This window comes from Venturia canescens, chromosome 2, assembly GCF_019457755.1.
Source record: "Venturia canescens isolate UGA chromosome 2, ASM1945775v1, whole genome shotgun sequence".
Classification (NCBI taxonomy): Eukaryota; Metazoa; Arthropoda; class Insecta; order Hymenoptera; family Ichneumonidae; genus Venturia; species Venturia canescens.
Genome location: NC_057422.1, coordinates 211,987 through 233,387, shown reverse-complemented (window position 1 = coordinate 233,387; position 21,401 = coordinate 211,987). Strand labels below are relative to the sequence as shown.

Sequence of the window (21,401 nt, the reverse complement as noted above, 5' to 3'; positions counted from 1 at the left end):
ACTTCGGCCATGCATCAGCTACGTAAAGATTTTAGGATAAAGATTACGGAAAGGAACTCATAATTCATCACGCAATTTTGTTTATTTTGTATAATTTCATGCCAATAATTCCCGAAAGATTAGAATTGGGATCCGAGGGAAGGCCAATCGTCGTTATACAATTGCATTTCGAGCAGGGTTCATACATTTGGCCGTTTCTCGAGCAAATAGAACGAAGGAAAGATTTCGAAGAGGAGGGGAACATTCAAATCGTCGGCATACTTCGAGCAGGGCTCGTATGCACCAACTTAATTACACCACACCAAAACCACACAATCGCCATAGAAATAATAATTAGGCTAGAGGCTGTCGTTATTAGAACAAGACAAATAATTATTCCCGCGATATATCGGGCCCTCGTCTAACGCCTAATTTAGTAATTGACGCGACGCACCTGTCACCCGACTAACGAAATTATGAGAATGGGGAAAGAGGGGTGGTAACGCGCCGCGTAACGAGGATCGATATCCTCAGATTTTCGTGAAGTATTGAGCGGACTAGACGTGCGATCCCGAGAGCTTTGGCACCCCGTAATTTCAATCTTTCATTATTCGTGTCGTTCGGTGAACTCTCGCTTGGAATTATTTCTTCTTCTTCTTCTTCTTCTTTCCTTTCGGAGGGGCCTCGGTAGAGGCGCTCTCTCCTGGCCTCTGGACTGCCGTATCACATACTACTTTGAAAGTGAGCGTGTGTCGTGTATACGTATAGTTCTGTATTCCTCCAAAAATGCCGGAGCCCTCTTTATGGTGGCGTTGGCAGTATGCATGAATACACTAATACTATTAGTGCAGTAGTATTAGATTTTTGGCTCCGCCCACGCGCACAGAGAGAATAGCGTTGTTATTTTCGCTTCCTTCCCGAAACGAGAAGATTAAAAAATCGTACAGCGTATTGAAAATAAAATGAAGTGGAGAAAAAAAATGAATGTTAGAAAAAAACAACATTGTACTACTCCTTCGAGATTCGATTCCTATGGTTAATATTGATTGATGGTAGGTAAGTCATTTATATACAAAAATAAAAATTTTATATAACGCAACCACGCTTTCCTCGCTTTTCGAGCCTGCCGGCGGTACGGAAAGTAAGTGTTTTACCGACTGTTGAAGTAGATTAGTGGTGGGGGAGTACATAAAACACCACTTTTAACTCCAAGGAGTTGACCTTTTTTTTAATATATTTTAAAAAAAATTTTTTAAATAAAAAAACCGAACACTTTGCCTCCTTGTTACACAATGTACTATTATTATAATTTTCAAAGTTGAATGATTGTACAAAGAATGAAAGTGATAATAAAAAAATGTAATCTCACAAACAAATAAAATATGATACAATAACATAATGGAATTTAATATTTGTCGGGAGAAGTCTTTGATCAAATCATTGAACAAGAACTAGAAACATCTCCCGACAAATATTAAATTCCATTATGTTTATAACATATTTCAGTTGTTTGTAAGATTACATTTTTTTATTATCACCTTCATTCTTTGTACAATCATTCAACTTTGAAAATTATAATAAAATTTTTATTTTTGTATGTAAATGACTTACCTACCATCAATCAATATTAACCATAGGAATCGAATCTCGAAGGAGTAGTACTTAACAATTAAATGGTTTTTTATCTATCTTATTAATTATATTTAATCTATTCTATTTCAGTCTTTTTAAAGTTTACTTCTTTATATTTTCTTAAGAAAAAGAGTTTGAAGATAAATCATGTTCTGGAAACGCAGATTTTTTTTACAATGTTGTTTTTTTCTAAAATTCATTTTTTTTCTCCACTTCATTTTATTTTCAATACGCTGTACGATTTTTCAGTCGGGAGTTGTTTAAATGTTTTTTTAAAACATTTTATTTAAAGTTATTTTTGAAACATTTCGTTTTTTTAAAATATTTTATTTCATACTTTTCAAAGTCCCCATTATATCTTATTCAATGTTTTTTTCTAACATTTATTTTTTTCTCGACTTCATTTTATTTTCAATATGCTATACGATTTTTCAGACAGGGGGTTTTTTTAATGTTTTTTGAAACATTTTGTTTAAAGTTATATTTGAAACATGTTGTTTAAAGTTTTTTAACAATGTTTTTTTAAAACATTCTGTTTAATATTTACTTCTATTTTCAAAACATTTTGTTCAAAGTTTATTTCTATTTTCTTAAGTAAAGGAATTTGAAGATAAAGTATTTTCTGGAAACACATATATCCTTTTTATATTGTTGTTTTTTTCTAATATTTATTTTTTTTTATTGTTCAAAGGATAAAGTGAAAAATAAATTAAGGAGGATGGCTACATTCGTCAAAATAATAAGAAATTGATCAAATTTGGTGATAATGTTCTTCACCATTTTCTTCTGCTTAGTTATCGAATAATTACGCATTAAAGCAGATTTCTTATGCCCGGAATGTATACCTATATATATGGAAACGCTATGCTTATATCCGTGAACTTTAGTGATCAATTACTCGATAACTGTACAGACGAAAAAATCTTAAAAAATTTGTATTGTCAAAATTGGCACTAAAGAATGTGTTCACCAAATTTTATTAAATTCTTATCATTTTGAAATTTTTAATGTATTTAACGTGGTTTAGCATGGCAACATTGTATCGTCGCTATCCACCCTCCTTAAAAAATGTATTCATTTTGTTTCCAGTTTTTTTTTTATTTCCGATGTAGCTTCATTTTTTTTATTTCATAAAAACCCTCTCTTGGTTGTTTGACATTTTTTTATATTGGAAAACCATAAGGTCACAACTATGTCTCAACTCGACAGTGGCCAAGTGGCCAAGTGTGTAAACTTTATATTATATATAAATATTCTCCACCGTTGTACGATCGCGAATTATATATCCATGGATATATCGCTGTATATAGTGTAGAGTTTACATACTTGGCCACTTGGCCGCCACTGTCGAGTTGGGACGACCCTACCCTTGAAAAAGTTTGAAGTGAAAATAGCAACATACAATGGTGTGAAGTAGTCGATGATCGAAATATGGTCATATTGCGATATGTTTAAACGATGTGTAACGTCAAAGTTTTTAAAGTTAAATAAAATAAAGTTTACGATGAATCTTGACATACTACAAATAAGAACACTGTCCGGCATATATAGAATATTATGTCAAAAATTGGTCAAGACAACTCTCACCGTTTTCGAGAAAACTGGCGACAAAGGAATATCCGCCCACCCACTGATCGCAGTGAAACGCATAACTCCCGTCTTTTTAGCCCTGCGGGCTGTTGGGAGTTAAGGTAATCGAGCAGTCGCTATCTCGCCACCGTGAGTGCGAGAGAGATAGCTGCAATTTTTGAAATTGAATATCTGCGACACGGTTTGATCAATAAAAAAAAGCCCCTGTCAGCGTATTTTTGCCATCTTTCCGCGTCCGCTGACACAGCCTTTTTTTGATTAGTCAAACGACAGCGGAGAATTTTCATTTCGAAAATTCGAGGTGAGGTTAGTCGACTGATCCTTTACCTTAATAAGAGATCAATCATTTACCGAGAACAACTCGAGAAATCTGTGGTCATGGTGGTGTCTCCGCTACGTGTTGATTGGTCTTCATAATCTGCGTTCCGATAGCTTGAAATAAGATTCCGAAATTATATAACCGTAAAATCGGTGAAACGCGGATTGTGTGACCGCACGCGAACATCTCAAATTTGGCGTAATAATTGTTCGTGAAAAGTCGTGGGAAACGGTCGGGAATAGGTGTGAGAGAGTACGAGTGAGAAAGAGTGCGTGGATCGGGGTTTCTTGCGTACGCGACGGGAGATAACTCGGCTGAGTAACCGAATATCGCACTGAGAAAAAAAAGTAATTGATTCAAAAAAATATAGCATGTATTCAATTAAATCTGTAATTCAATAATGCCACCGAAATGTAAGATCGGTACAATTAAATGAATATATTGGAAAATGTAGTTCATTAAACTACATATTTTTTTCACTAAATAGCAGATGTTCTTGTCCGAATACTTGATATTATTAATCGAACAAAATAATTGCTCATAAGAACAGAATCTGCATTCGGTACGGTAATGCCGAACACTGAAACAAGCGTATATTAGATTGATTGAAATGAATATTTATTTCAAATCAGTAAATATGAAGTTCACACTATATTATATATACTTCAATCAATTATCAAATCGAATAAACGTGTATTTGATATGATAATTTCTGTCTTTAGATGGATCACATAAGTAGTACAATTTATTAATTCTGTAAACCAGTGGAATGAATATACTATTGAGAGAAAAGTTCATTTAATTAGTGCAATTAAACGAATAGTCGAATGAATCTTAGATTCATATAAATAAAGTAAATATGGAATCGCTTCTATATCGTTTGTGGTTTTCAGCATCATAAATGTACACTGAAAAAAAGGATCAATAAATTAAAAAAAAATTGAATTATTTAACCCAAAACTACTTTCACTGCCCGTGATGATCATCACAGTTATACATATGGTACATATCTGGAACCATTTTAATCAAAGAAAAATTCCTACCTGCAATGGAGATTCGATATCGATCTACCTACCTACCTACCTACAACTTTCTAAGTACGCACGCTATCCACTAGACTACCAGGACCTTGTTAGATATAAACTCAAAAAGGCATTATATAAGTTGCAACTTAACTCTTTTAGTCACAAATGTTTCGTCTACTCCAATTTTGATGAAAATTGTTACTCAAAACTTTTTGGGGTCGCTGATTATGAATTTAATTACAAATTTTCAAAATTAAAAATGGCGTATCTAATACAACGGACGACTTTTCAAAAATCGGTCCAATTGATCTGAAACTTGTCACTTGGGGATATTAGGGTCGCTGATGACGAATCCGATGTTGAATTTTCAAAATTCAATGATGATTTTTCGATAATTTTTTTAAGAGTCAAAATCGAGGGTAGCGCCTCACGTGGAAAAAGCCTAAACTAGTCAAAAATCGATACCAGCGCGCGTAGCGGTAAACATTTCAACTGAAGTGAAAAACCGATGCTGGTATTGCAGGATATAGATCTTGACAGCTGACTCCGAACCAAATGCGTGCGACAAGGACAGCGACCGAGCAGCTGTTGCTTTCGTATCGTATCCAGTGCAACAAGCACAATCTCAACCCGTCGTCGTAGTCCGCTCATGGTTTTTTTCTAAGTCCCACGACTCCCTTTGAAAGTTTTTTTTTTCGGTCATTTCACGTGTGTCTCATTCGATTCAGAATCGAATGAAACGTGTTTCAAGCCCATCGTGGGAGGACATTTTTTCGATTTATGCAAATTTCGAAAAATTTCTAAGTCCTCGAATCTCTAACTTTCATCAGAGTCCCATTTTTCGAAAATTGTACAAATCGAAAAAATGTCCTCCCACGATGGGCTTGAAACACATTTCATTCGATTCTGAATCGAATGAGACATAGGGGAACATGAGGCAAAGTGGCCACCCACTTTTTTGGGGCATTTTTGAATTCTGAGGCAAAGTGGCCACTCACGCAATTCCGATTTCTGGCGGGGCACAGGATTAGTGAAAATTCTATGTTTTTTGAGAAATTGATAGCTATTTGAGGCAGAATCATATTTTGGGAATTACTAATAAATATCTATTTTATTTTGATTGACAAACAAAAATCGCATTTATAATGGACTTCATCTTCATCAACACCTGCACACAAGGTGTGCGCTCATTTTAGGCATATTTCGCAGCGAATCCAGTTTTCGGAGGAATACGAATAAAGTTGATCGCAGAAAATACAAGCAGCGTCCGCCGTAGACAAGAATTTTTCTTTTTTGATGATCTCTTTTTTCTTACTCACTAGATTTGCGCGATACGACGGACTCGTGATAATGGCGGTTTTCCCACGATTTGCCCGATAAGAACGGGCTTTTGCCACTGGTAATGGCAACATTTATCGAAGTATTCCGACTAATTAATTCTTTTTTCATCCCATCGAAGGAGGGTACCTACCTTCAAATTTCGAGAAATAAGGAGGTGGAATCATTTTTGGGACATAAAAATAAGTAAAATGACCATGTGCTAACCGACAAAACTCATTAAATTCGTTAAGTGGGCCACTTTGCCCCATACTCCCCTACGTGTGGAGACCGGAAAAAAAATTTTTTCAACGGGAGTCGTGGGACTTTGAAAAAATCTTGAGATTCGAATCTTGAGATTGAAACACGTTTCAAAGCCAAACGATTCTGAATTGAATGAGACACTCGTGAAATGACCGAAAAGAAATTTTTTTTCAAAGGGCGTCGTGAGACTCTGAAAAAATTCAGAGATCGACGGATTGTTATTTTCCCGAATTTCACTTTACCGACAGTATTGCTAGTTCGCTTTTACCGATATCAAGACTAGCGAACCTGTGGTTAGCAGGCAGAACCCGGTATCCATAACTCACAGTGTCAAATAAATGGCTGCGGACCAGTGTTAGACACTAAGTTTGCCGTTTACTGGATTTCTCTGCGAGTTGTCATCGAAATCGCGAATAAAATATTTCAAAACGTGCGGTGAAAGTAGTGCAATTCCGGCCGTGTTCCCTTTTGTTATGGTAATCGTTCAGATAATTTTCAATATAATATAGTTTGTCACTGGCGTCAGAGCGCAAGCTAACCGCATCATATCTTTGTATATTTATTGTGTTGGTGAGATTTATTTAATGTTCGGAAAGGGACCACAGCCGGAACCAGGTAAATTCAATTTATTTTTTAAATATTTTTTTTGTTCGCCTAGTGAATCGATTCACGACGTAATCCAAAATTTTCGATTTTTAGTTCGAATTTTCGCCACTCGGCGCTCCGTATGCCATCGCTCGATGACTCTTGAAATCAACCCAATTGACCTGAAATGTGTTTTTGCGGGTTTTGGGATCGCTGATAACGAACCCAATATCCGATTTTTAAAATTCGAATCGACAGATCCAATATGGCGGACAAAAATCGCATAAGTTTATTACAGAAAATTACCACTCAAACGTTTACGCGGTAACTGTTCAGAAATCTCATACAAATAGCTTTTTTATTTAAAAAAAAAACAAACAAATTGAAAAAAAAATTGGATGAGTTTTCTGCAACCTCTGTGTGGTTCAAAAATCTCGAGAATAATCATTTTGATCAGCAAATGAATAATGGTATCGAAAAATTGATTACTTGGTTTATCAAATGAATTAAATAATGAATCAATGCAATGAAAATATTTATTGGATCCAAGAAACAATGTATTTCAAACCTGATTAGAGCTATTTACTTGATTGAATCATGCATGTGTTGTTATTCCAATAACATATTTTTTTGCATCATATGTTCGAATTCAAAATCATATACTTTTTGAAACAACTAAATATTTTATTAATTCATCTACATATATTATTCAATAGACAAAATGTCTGATTGAATCATTGAAAAATTTCAATATCATCGTGCTATTGACAACAATCACATTTTATTTGAAGCAATATTTCATTAATTTCGATCAAAAAAACATTAGATTTGAATCAATTATTTTTTCTTCAATAAAATCAATGTTATTGAATCAACATCATTTTTTTCTCAGTGCGGGGACTCGGTGTTTTATTCACTCCTGAAAATGTTATTAACAGCAAAATTCCATCTTTAACGAATTTCTGACCACAAGTAGAACCGTGACAGAAAATACGGGTTCGGGATAGATTATGAGTGTAGGTCCCCGATCGAGTGTGTGAATATGGTGTGATTGTGGATTCGCGACTTTTTCCTCGTCTTTCGGTTTAATTCGTGATTTTTCCCGGTAAATTCTCCTCGCGATGAATTTATTATTTTCTTTTTTTTTTGTTAAGCATGATTAACTGCTCAGACATTGTTAAAAATTTGTTAGAAAGCGACTTCAGAATAATAAACTGACAATTCTTTATTTCAAGTGTGTGCTCTTGTCAATTATTCTCCGGATCACCCCACCTTTCCCGCTGCAAGCCAAACCGGCAAACTATCATTTTCCTCCGATCATACTGTGTCACTTCGGTGACCGGTGCCCACGAGAACCTTCTGTCGAAATTATAAAACAGTATGAGCGGAAAAATTTAATTTTGTGACAAGTTGGGAAAATTTCAGTCACAATACATAGTAGTGAATAGACGCGCGGATCTAGAGTCGCGGCAGAGACTCTTTACCGGAGCGATAGCGTTTCTAATTGTTTTCGAAAATTTTCAAAATTTGTTTCTTTAAAAATTAATTAACTATAGCATTTCGGAAAATATTATAAGTTATAGACTGTTACGTCCAGAAGGGACGAACGTAATCGGGAAATTTACTTAGTTTTTACTGCCACCAACCTAGACAAAGTGTAGGATTTTTGAAATGTGAAATATTTAGTAGATATTTTGTTTGGTCTTAATGAAATTAAAATAATTGGATAATTATGGGAATAACCGAAATATTGCAATATTGAAGTGATTAAGTATCGAAATAATTTAAGAAATAACGAAAAGGTGCCTATATGGTCCCGTACGGGCCCCGAAGCAGGAGATTGGGTCGCTCAACTAATTATTAACCGGGAAATTAGATTTATTGACATAGAAACAGAAGGTTCGACGAGAACAGAAATATATGTGAAAAGTATGCGAAAAGGAAAGATACAAAAAGGTTTACAATTTGAATGACTCGAGGTACAATTTTGAAGACGGAACCGTGAATTAACATTTACTCCCACTTACTCTTTCACACGAACGGGAACAATTCTCCCGTTCCGCTCCGCACACAATAACCGCGCCTTCGTTTGACGCGCGGTTCACACACATACACAGAATTAACTTGATTTTAGAAAGAATAACAAATTGAGAAATAACTTAATAGAGGGTGCACGCAAAAGTCTGCAAGACTCGGCAATAGAACGTCCGTGAGGCAAGGGGCAGTGTGTTGCTCACTTCGCGTTTGTTATCGGAGGTTAGGCTTACGGTCTCTATGCAGTTTCACCGATCTTTCAGGATTTACTAAACCGCCGCGAGTTGCTAACCTACGGAGTTATCCACGTGGACGACCGAGTGTCAGTGAAGATCAAACGGAACTAATGTACAAAAATCCTCGCCACGGCGACGAGAGCTCGAAAGCGATCGTCATGACGGAGTTTTCAACATCTCAGCACTTTAGTCGTTCCCATGGATAGGTCCCTCGAACTCGCGATCAGGCGATGCTGATCGGGCGGATTCCGAGGGCTTCCGGCCAGCGGCGACACGAGGCAATGCACAGAGGTCGCACTCAAGGACGCTCCGTTGTCAAGTCGCGCAGTTGTCAGAGGAGGCCGTCGTCACGAACCGCGTATATTGAAATCACACGCGGGACGTGACAAGACATTTATCCTGAGAATGAGATTACTGGTTCTCCGATATTGGAGTCGTTTTGGCTCGATGTAACGTATACAGGGTTGAGACAGATAAAGTATTACAGAGCAATAGCACTGAACATATTGATCACATCCAGAAATGTTTCAGAGGAAAGTTTCATCGTTCGAGAAGGTCGTCATACCAAACCACCCTATTTGTTTAACGGCGGAGGCGCTTCAAAGATTTGAAGATCAACTGTTTTTTTTAATTTTTTTTATGGAAAACTGTATATTTTATGTAGCGTAATATGGTAGAGTATCGAATTCTGAGTAAAAAAGTATTTATACCTTTACTGGCTATAAACCTAATAGGTACCGAGCAATTTCACTTTTTAACTTGTAAACTTGTAAACACTTGGTTGATCGCTGTTTTGTTGATGCAGTGCTGGGTGAATGCCGTAAAAATGATAGAAAAGCCCAAGATTTGTACGCAACTCGTCGTTATCCGGATAGGCAACGAAAATCGCACATGGCCTTTAAGCGATATTAGTTAACCATTTCTGTCGCTTCGGCACAGTAAAACAAACACGAGTCAGACGTCGACCGATTGTTAATGAAAATAATACGGGTACTATCTTAACTTTTACTGCACTAAATCCACATGCGAGTAGCAGAAAAATGGAACGAGAGAGTGGAATTAGTTAGCGATTTGTATTAAGAATCTTACATCAACACAATTAAGTTCCATTCGCATCGTATGTCATTACATAAGGATTTGTACAGCAATGATATCCTAAATCGCATCAATTTCTATAATTGAATTCGTAGAAAAAGGCGCATGGATATCCCATTTTCGAGCCATGTGCTCTTTTCTGACTAATCTAACTTCACAATGAAAGGAAATGTAAATAAGCGAAACATGCATTCACCGGATCTACTTCTTATGGGGTTTTGTCAAAGAACGCGTAATGGTGATAGCACCTACCACGCCTGATGACATGAAAAAAAAAGAATACGCCGAAATGAAAACAGCGATCAACCAAGTGTTTACAAGTTTAAAAGTTAAATTTTTCGGTACGTATTAAGTTTATGGCCAATAAAGGTATAAATATCTTTTTACTCAGAATTCGATATTCTACCATATTACGCTACATAAAATATAGTTTTCGATAAAAGAAAAAAATATAGTTGACTTTCAAGTCTTCAAAGCGCCTCCACCGATAAACAAATAGGGTGGGTCTGGTATGAAGACCTTCTCGAATAATTAAACTTTTGTCTGAAACATTTTTGGATGCGATTGCATTCAGTGCTATTGCTCTGTAACACTTTTTCTACCTCACCCTGAATATGTATTACACCGGCGTATTTTCCTTCATCCCTAATTTTAATCCGTCCTCTATAACGATAAGATGCAAGACGCGATCTTCGGTCATTATTGTCGACATTTTACGTTTGACACTCGTTTTGAATAACCGATCATCCCGCTCATATAGAATGACCACGTGAAAAAGTTGACGACCGCAATGAGCAGGCTGCGTATTTATTCATTTATCATTCAATAAAAAGAGAAACCTTTATTGTTTCATGAACTGCTTGATGATTGCTAATTGGTAATGATTAGTAATGATTATTTAAAAAAAAAAACAAAGGTCAATAACAATTTAGAGCCCATCGAGCTCCTCGCGAACAAGTTGGAATCATAATTGACTTGTTCATCGCTATAGAATCGGACAGGATGATCCACGTTAGTAGTGTAGGCATATGAACGACGGCTTGACAACTTTTCGAATTGATCAATCGACCCGCGTAGCGAGGACAATGGTGCTCTCTATTTGGTGGTCAGATACTCAATTCGGCAGACATTACTGTACCACGTACTATTCATGTGCAGCAGCAGCAAATTATGTGCGCGCAGACGTATCATAATAATACTGCTCGAAACATAATTGCTTCCCCAATAAGCACAGCAGACGCGGTAAAAAAAAATCTCATTTGAAGAGAAATCGGCAAATTAATACAAGGAATTTGAACCTATGGGAAATGAATTGTATGTAATAATATTGGCTCAAAGACGATTAAACAAGGGCGTTATCGCGTTACTCAATCGTGATTCTTAGTCGCATGAGCAAAAGTCGATAGGCAAATCAGTTATAGAAATGGGAGGAGCGGCGTCGAAGAAGCGCAGCTCAAGTATAAGGGGTCAAGTATAAAAGAGGATGAACCGAGATTCGCGGTATCCCGATGGAGTTATTCATCCTTGGCAAAGATTAAGATTGTCTGATCCATAGCTTAACTATATATGTACTTTATTGTCGGCCTCTTCTTCCGTTTACGCATTCATTCCATCGAAACTCGCGATGTGGAAGCATCCCATCACCCGCGAGGGGAGTGAACCGTTTCTGACGCCAAATTTTCTTCGTCCTCGTTCTTTCGTCTTTTATTTTGTTCGTACGAAAACATTGGGGAAAAAATGGTTTTTCCTCTCAATTGCTCGCGCCCCATCAGACGGAAAAAAACCTCCGTCGATTCGCTCTTGCCCCGCCGTAATTCCGTAACGTTATTCTCCTATAAGTGGACGCCCCCTGCTCTTAACTCCGATCCCTGCCGTTTCTTTCTTCTATCCCCCGGAATAAAGCTAAATTATCCGCATCGTTGGGCAAGAATTAAATTAGGCAAGAGCCTGAGAGAAGGGAGGGAGGAAGGAAGGAAAGGAAAAAGGAAGGGGTCCAACCGATGTCGAGGAGCCTTTTTTCTCTGCCACATCAAAAAGGATTCAGATCGATAGCAGATCGATTTGACATCGATCTGCTGTGGCGTGATGCGCGGATTGAGAATGCGATATATGCGTAAAGAAATACTAAAGAGAAGAGATAAGGAAAGGAAAAAATGGTGACTTACCGTCTGAAATCTCGGCTCCAACAAGCGTAGATGACGGGATTCATACCGCTGTTGATCCATCCGAGCCACGTAACGGCTGCTGAGACGATTTCTTCTTGCCATATACATCTGCTGCAGAAACCGGAGAGCAGGTTGACCACGAAAAAAGGTAGCCAACAGACGATAAAGACCCCCATGACGATGCCCAATGTTTTAGCTGCTTTTTTCTCTTTAGCAAACTTTGCGAGTTTCCTCGACAATGAAAAATTCTTGCCAAGATGTTGTTTGCTGTTTATTCTCGTAGAGGGCATTCTCGTAAGACCATTGTTATGAATTGCGGTGAGAGGCTCCTCGAGATCCTGAAGATCTTCGGGTGTACTTGATGCAGTACGAAAGAGATGCCTTGCATCAGTATTGGTAGCGCCACCGCGATGAATTCTGAGAGTCAGCTCAAGCTCACCAGATGCCATCATGACTTGCTTCGTACCGAGTTTTAAGCTCCTCGTTTGTATAACAGCAGCTCTGTATATCCTGTAGTAAGTGTAAACCATTACGAAGAGCGGCAGGTAGAAGCTAATAGTCGACGAGAATATGAGATAACCGAGATGATCGGTAAACGGACATTTGTCTTTTGGCACTTGTTCGGTTCTGACGGCGCGCCACCACGCGATCGCAGGAAAGGATATGGCGCTCGAACATATCCATACTACAGCAATCAGCATGAATGCTCTTTTACGGCTCATTCTCGTTGGATAAGTGAAAGGATCAGTTATCGCCCAATACCGATCCAAGCTTATGACGCAGAGGTTCAGTATCGATGCGGTTGAGAATAATACATCGAGCGAACGCCACACGTCGCACCAATCGGTCGTGAATAACCAACGATTTTCCAGTACTTCGTAGATCGCGCTGAACGGCATTACCACCAGGCCGACCAAACAATCGGCGAATGCCAGGGACGTTATGAAATAATTCGTAGCTGTATGCAGATAACGTTCTCTGAATACCGCGAATATTACTAGCATATTGCCGAATACCGTAACCATGGAAAACAATAATAGAAGCGCTGCGAGACAAGCTCGATCACCAGCCAGATCCCAAAAGTCATCCGATGTTTCGTTTCTTTCGTTATAACTCGTGTTATAGAAGGATTTGTTCAAATCACGAGCCAATAATGAAGTATCGTCCCAATTAAGGAGGTATATGGCACTGTCGTTGATCGACATGTTCTTCCCTCGACTTGCGTCGAATTATATCCCCAACACCGCTGCTTTTCTCCTCCCTGCTCTCTCTCTCTCTCTCTCTCTCTTTTATCTGGCTTATTCTTCATGTGCTCGCGCGCTTCCTATCTCGATGGACTTGCTTTTTGTTGTCACATCATTTCGTTCAATAGCGTATTTCGATAATTTCGAAAATACGCAAACGAAATAAATTTTTTCTTTGCCGGAGCGTGTTTTTTGCCGCCGGGTTCTTCTTATCAGGTTTCGACGATTTCCCATGCACTTTTACTGATAAAAAATTTTCAGTCTCGCTATTTTTTAACCTTGTACGATTTTCACTCAATTTTTTTACGGATTCTTCTCATTCGGATGGAACGGACCGATAAGCACTACCACCATTTTCATCGAGTACCGCCAGGAGTTCGTGTCGGTAATGCTGTTAATCATCCGCGGGTAAATTGCATTTCGAAATGGGCCAACACGATTGAAGCATCGAAAGTCCGCGAGGCTCTCGGAGAATCCAGTGTCGTCGTTTAGCCTCTCTTCTTAAAATCCGATACATATACCACCCTCCCCCCGCCAACAGGTTCCATCGGATTTAATCGACGCAGCGTCCATGCAGGCTTACAAAAAAACGACGATGATTAATTTAATAAAAACTATCCCTAAATTATTTTATCGGAATATCGACCGCCTAGCACATGCAATTGCATCGACTTTAGGGACAAGTCGTAATAGCAGATTTTTACGATCCCGTATATCAACAGCGACGATATGCATCGAATTCATTTATACGCTTGTATAAGTGCACTTTAGATTTTTTTACCAATCGATACTCGTAATAACTTTTAGTCCGATGATTTTATCGTCATATTCGTTCGTGTGCGTAGTGAACAACTATATCGTCGTGTCCAATCGTCCATTGCGAAATTCATTATCACCAGCCCATTTTTATCGGAAGATCAACTGTATTTCATCTGCAACAATATAAATTAATGATGAAATACATTTTGAAAAATGGTAGAAATTTTTTTAAGCAGCAATTCAACAATGTTTCGCAGCTCTCGCGAATGATCATTTTTTTTTTAATTTTTCTGTCGTCGCGGTAACATTGGTCGTATGGTTCTATAATACAGAGCCTTTTTTTAATCGGTCAAACTGTGTCAAAGAATTTCGATTTCGAAAATTCCAAGTAAGGTTACCGACTGATCCATCCTATTAACGAGAAGTAACAATTATCGATTTTCACCGCATTTGAGAGGGTGGCCACTTTGCCCCAAAATTTTTTTTCCCAAATTCGAGAAATAAGGAGGTGGAGTCATTTTTGAGACATAGAAATAAGTAAATGACCATGTGCTAACTGACAAAATTCGTTAAATTCCGTAAGTGGGCCATTTTGCCCCATACTCTCCTGTATATTATGGTGTGCGGAAAAAACGATATTTTTTTTCCTTTGCATCCAGCCGAAAAACGTGAAAAAAAAGAATGCCAGAAGGCGAGCTCACCAAAAAATTTTTTCGAATTGCGGTTTGCGTTTGAAAATTTTCTATAAGAATAACTCAGGAAATGATTCAGACCTCTGATCATTGTATCATAACTCTTCAGGAAAAAATCACACAAAAATGACAATGATATGTTTTCATAGAAAATCGATTCCCCTACAAAAAAAAGTCCTCATGAACATTCAACTTGGAGCAACCATTCTGGTGCTATCACCCTTTGAAGTTGGATCGATAGAAAAAAAAATTTTCAGAATACTATTGAAATCAAATTTTTCGTTTCACAAACAAACTTCTCGGAATTTTTTCGTAGAAAATTACTTGCTCTATCAGAAAATTGTTATTATTATTCGAATTTTATAATTTGAATAAAATTAATTATTTTTATGGGAGAGCGGTTGGTCCGATGGACAAGGACTCGCGTCCGCAATTCGCAAGTCCCGGATTCGAATTCCGGCCAAGACACCAATGAAAATTGAAAAATATTTTCAAGTGTTTTCTGCTGTGATCCCGGATGGTTCGGACTCTCCACCTCTATGAATCCATGGCCTACTTCTATGTGATATGTGTACGGTCGGTGTTACGGCTTTGGAGGCCTCCCGTGGACGGTTCTCATCGTGCGGATGGCCCCCTAGCCGTGTACTGACTGGCGCAACGTACCACAGTAAAAGAGGTGCATGATTGAGCATCTCTGGTGGAGGCGCTTGAGCGTGTTCGCACTGCCACCCGAGGGGATAAACCAAGTACCGGCTGTATCGGCAAGGTTTTCTGCAGTTTCCCTTCGCCCTTGGCAAATGCGATACAATGGGAAGTAAGTCGGCTGCCGTCGCAATGGCGGGGGGAGGGGGGGGGGAGAGTGGAATAAGGGAAGAGGGGATTGTAAAAAGGCAAAATGCCATACACTGGTAATAAAAATAAAATACTTATTTTTATGATTTTCATCAAATTATTGTAAACATGTTTCGTGCTTGGTTTCCATAAGATAACAATGATTTCCACTAAGAAACTCTTAAATATAAACTTTCCATCTCGTTTTCATTACAATTGGGTATGAAAAGGAATAATAAAAGCAACGACATTTATCAATAATCGAGTTTGAAAAGCCTTTACTTTTTGCCATGATTTTTTTTCGACCGGTATCATACATAAAATTACAAACGAGGGTTATTAACCCTTTTGCTTACACGGAGTAAAATTTAATAATACCCATTGCTATTTTTAAGTGTGCCTTTATTGCAATTGGAGTATTTTTGACGATGAGCTTGCACTATTTTCAATAAATATTGTAACTGCTCTTCGTTTTTAGTCAATGAGCCGTTGTAGGCTTCTATCAAAGCGATGCCACATTCAGCCACGTCATTGACGACTTTTCAATTTTTTTAAAAATCTGAGCAGCTTAAATAACTGGCATTTTTAGGCCATAAGTCCATATTTACCCTCAGAAAGTCATGAGGTAAATTAAATTGGTTGAAAAGAAATAAGGATTCTTGTGTGACGAAATCGCTTATATCCTTTGAAAGCAACGTTTTGTAATCACTTTTTTCAATGATTACTAGCTTGAATTTTTTATTTTGCTCGAGATTGCAGTGCTTGCAATATTTTAACCTTCACGCTCACCGGCACGGCATTGTCAAAAAATGACAAAAAATGACCTTCTCATTTAAATACCACAAGTGACTTACTATTTTCTTAAAAGCTGCATCTGATACGATAGGATTCACTTCGCCATAACGGATCAAATTTTGCATCAGTTCCAGATCTTGATTCGGAGCAGAAATAGCACAAGAAGATCGAAACCACGCCTCGATATAAAAACATGACAACTAATATGCATATTTTCCGAAGACCGTTTTTTTTCTCGGACAGGACGAATTGTTCTCTAAAATGAATATTTTTAAAGAATGAATTACTTTCACCGTCCATCGTGCATAATGCATAGCGCCCGAACGTTTAACGTGCACATCTCGCTCTGTACCAACCAAGAAAATGCACGCGGGCTCCAAAAATTCTTTATAATCGTGTCTTGGTTGCACATCCTACAACATGAAAACATTGCACATTTTTTACTGTTAATCCGAGAGATCGATGGCGGTGAAAAAATACAGATAAAACCTGTCTATTTGTAGGTAATTTTTTTCCAAAGAATCCGGCGCTTTCCAAACCAACTAAATATACAAGTTTATCTGAGGATTTGGATTTATTTTCTGACGTTGTTCTCGATTTTTGTCACTAATCGGAACATGAACAGGAATAATAAATTGCCGATACTTCAAGCTCTCTGAGAACGTATAGCAACATTTCTAAACAATGGATGGGACGCGGCGGAAAATGTTGCTGTGTTTCCCTTTCGTGAAGTTAGTGTTAAAAAGTTTGCACTACAAGCTACCACATACTGGAGCCAGGTAGCAGCACGGATATTGGCCGAAGAAGCAGTATTTAAATTTGTTCTAATTATAAAATATAAATATAAAAATATATAAATTATAAAAATAATTAATTTTATTCAAATTATAAAATTCGAATAATAATAACAATTTTCTGATAGAGCAAGTAATTTTCTACGAAAAAGTTCCGTGAAGTTTGTTTGTGAAACGAAAAATTTGATTTCAATAGTATTATGAAAATTTTTTTTTCTATCGATCCAACTTCAAAATATGATAGCACCAGAATGGTTGCTCCAAGCAGAATGTTCATGAGGGCTTATTTTTGTAGGGGAATCGATTTTCTATGAAAACATATCATTGTCGTTTTTGTGTGATTTTTTCCTGAAGAGTTATGATACAATGATCAGAGGTCTCAATCATTTCCTGAGTTATTCTTATAGAAAATTTTCAAACGCAAACCGCAATTCGAAAAAATTTTTTGGTGAGCTTTCCTTCTGGGATTCTTTTTTTTCACCTTGGATCACCTTTTTCGACTGGATGCAAAGTAAAAAAAAATATCGTTTTTTTTCCGCATAATAATGCCCCACCGGCAAGGGCGGAGCAAAGCACGCGGATGCAAAAAGGCGATCGACCGGAACACGAGCTTTAATTATTATAAATACATATAAGCCTTTCCACTTCGTGCGTTATTGGAGTATAAAAGTTGAGGTCTACAACGCATCACTTTATGAAATACTGAGCGACATCACGAGTCTTAAAGAATCATTTCCTGCGTCTGCGTTCCCGAGCTGCGAATATGAAAAATAAGCATTCGCTTTTCTCTACCTTCATCTTAACTCACGATTATACGAATCTTCCAACTTTTGAAATACGAATCTCCGGTGATTCCAATTTAATCGTAATTCGAAATTTGAACTGAGCATTATCAGAGCGATTGGCCTGCCTATAAAATGTAAGTTTGCCAATAAATAAATGATCAATATTGATGTTGATGACAATTATCATGTGTGCGATAAAGATACGTCTAGTGCGATAAGAGAGTTGCATGATAGAGCCAAGATTTACCGCCACGATGATTCCGCTGGCTCATCGTAATTGATGTTATTTCACATGGTTGAACAGCGGATGAAACGACAAGGGGACAACAGAAGGCAAACTCATCTATACATTAGAGCCACAACGATTTTTAGTTTCGGATACTGATTGTAAGCTTGTGCCAACACGTGGAGTAATACGAAAAGTGGAATAAGAAAAAGTTGATAGAATCTGACGTGAAAATGATGGTGAAGGCGATGGTGGCTCCACAAAGTCGGTGGCTTATGTGAAATCTTATTGGATCTTGATCAACTCTTATACTATACCGTTTCGCTTGCGATTTTATTCAATAAATTTGGTAATATATTGCATTGCTTGGGAAAGGGACAGGCGGCGAAGAGGACAATCGCTTTCGGAGGAAAGCTCTGCTAATGGTATTATAATAGTGGCTCGCGCGTATACATGTACCATGATTGAACCGATTAAACGACGTCGTTTGACCCCTTTTGCGAATACACTTGCCTTTGCCGTCAAGCACATGCACATGCGCATGCACACAATTTGACAAGTACTTTATACCTGTTGAGACAAGCAAGAATGCGAATGGACGCGTGATACCGACGTGTACAAATACAAAGCACAAGCAACCTCTTTTGATATCAGGTTTGTCGCTCGCACACGTGCGTTATATCGATATATACCCGCGGGAACCGACCGGGCGCAACAATAGCCTCGTGCCTAAGATGTCGAAACTGATATGGCTACGTGAAACTGCATTCGAGTCCTGGGACTAGCGGGTCTCTCAAGCTTCCTCCGGCAAATTATGAACTTTTCATGCCGACATTTTAACGCGGCTCGAATCGCGCGTCAATTCGAATCACAATGATTTATCACACGAAATGTGCTCGTCAATCCATCCATTTGTCATTCTGGCGATCAACGGATTACCTAAAAATCTCATTAAATCCAGAATCATCGATCCGACATATCATTCGAATGCGTAATGCTATACGCTTTTTCGGAAAATGATCTTGCGGCATTTTATCTTTGATATGGGTACTCGTTTGATGAATAAATCCATTTACGAGTATTTTGAAAGTCATCACTTATAAATCTGATTCGCGTGTCAAAGCACTAACCGGAATAATATGCGTGGCACTGCGATGCGAGGGTGAAACGCCTATATGGGAAGAAGAAGTTTGTTTGGAATTTTAGATGTTGCATAAGGACCGAAGTTTGTCGTCGAGTGTATGAATGTGTCAACCGGACGATGGAGAGTGCAAAAAATTTGATAATCAAATTAGGATATCTGCGAAAGACGCTGAAGACACGAGACAACAACTAAACAAGAGGATACCTTCGCTTTCTTCATTTTGATCACCGCCGCGCTGAATTTACTCGGCTATGGTGTTGTTCGCATATCAAATAATATACTACTCAATTATTACTACGAATAAAAGAATGACTATAGGTCTGTCCGCGCTGGCTGAAGCTTCTGCACTTTCGTGAGTTGCGACTCACTACACATACAGAATAGTGCGGAAAGTTCAGCCAGCGCGAACATACCTTATGATATCTGTAAGGACAATATTTACTTACATAGAAATAATGTTTGACCAGTATCTATTGGCAGGTGTTAATGTCGATGACCATTATTCCCTCACTCAAATTCCACACATTGCGTTTTCAATTGTTTTTTTTATTTTTACACACCATCTGTTTTGATTCGCTCCGAACAAGGCACCACGTTGTTTGTCCTGGGGGGGGGGGGGGGAGATAATGATGATGATGCGTTTATTTATCCGCGGATATTGAATCCTATGGGCAAATTGTGAAATACCAATTCAGCGCCGCAGTTGAAGCTGTACAAAAGTTTACGGCGACATGAGAATCATGTGAAATAAGTTATAACATAAAATAAAACAAAAGAATACAAAAGAAAATAGCATAACATGATAGAAAATATAGAACAAATAATAATAAAATACAATATGAGATATGCAGTATGAAATTATAACAATGAAGATAAACATAAAATTATTGAGTACAACAGAGCATGATATGGCGTAAACTAAGTAAGTAAGAATAGTGTAGCATAAATAACAAAAGTAGTACTGAGTCATCAAGCGCGGAAGTGATAATAATAATAGTAATAATAGCTGTTTAAGATAGAATGCGACATATAAGGAGCGCAAAAACGAAGGTAAAACAAAGTAGTCAGCAAAAACAGTCCAGGGAGAAAAGCTCCAGTGCAAAGCATGAGCATCCGCATGCAACTCTCAGGCTGGAGGATGCCCCCTCCCCCCCCTCCCCTCTAGGTCGACGAGATAGGTGTACAAAACTGGTTTGAAAACGGTTAGTGTAGGAGATGAGATGAGTTTTTGAATTACGGAAATTATATATAATAGTACGGTGATGAGGAATAAAAATTTTTTCAAGAACTCTATTGCAAGCAGAACGAGCCAACGGAATCGAGTGAGAAAATAGTTCAAAAATATAAAGCTGTTTCTGAGAACATTAAAAGTTGTAATGCTTAGAAAGGGAGGGAGGGAGGGAGGGAGGGAGGGAGGGAGAGAGAGAGAGAGAGAGAGAGAGAGAGAGAGAGAGAGAGAGAGAGAGAGAGAGAGAGAGAGAGAGAGAGAGAGTACGTGTTTTGGAGACGAAAGAAAAGAAGGAACAACGGGGGTGGGTGTCTCGAGGGCGACCGGGAAACGAGTATAACGAGCATCGACCATCGGATCTATAGACGCGCGTTCAGCCGTTAAACTTGATCAAATAATAAACTCGCAGAGCCCCGATCGGGTATTCGGCCGGCTTGCCCGATAGTCGGATGATCGGAGAGTGAAAAAGAAAGAGAACGAAGATGATAGAAGAGGGGTAGCAGGTCGAGTTAGCACGGGGTAAACGAAGGCGGTTGGATGGCTGTGCGATTGACGAGGCGGCGTTGGTGGTATAGTACCCGTGCGACATTACTTTTTATTGATTAACGTTATCCGTGTACAAGAGGCAAAGAGGCAACTTGAAAATAGGAGATTAAAAGCGT

General features: G+C 38.2%; 1 protein-coding gene across 7 annotated transcripts in view; it reads right to left on the bottom strand.

Moving 5' to 3' along the window:
* Dop1R2 (dopamine receptor 2) overlaps window positions 1–21,401 on the bottom strand; it is an 85,147-nt gene that overhangs the window by 38,995 nt on the left and 24,751 nt on the right. For 5 of the 7 annotated variants that reach the window (XR_006259920.1, XM_043411361.1, XM_043411365.1 and 2 more), the window contains one exon: window positions 12,242–14,417. Coding sequence is in view for 6 of the 7 variants with exons in the window: in XM_043411361.1 (XP_043267296.1) it covers window positions 12,242–13,446 (1,205 nt within the window). In the remaining variant the exon portion in view is untranslated. Of the gene's footprint in view, window positions 1–12,241; window positions 14,418–19,957; window positions 20,150–21,401 lie in introns of those variants that run through there. The other 2 variants (XM_043411362.1, XM_043411363.1) reach the window with 2 other exon arrangements.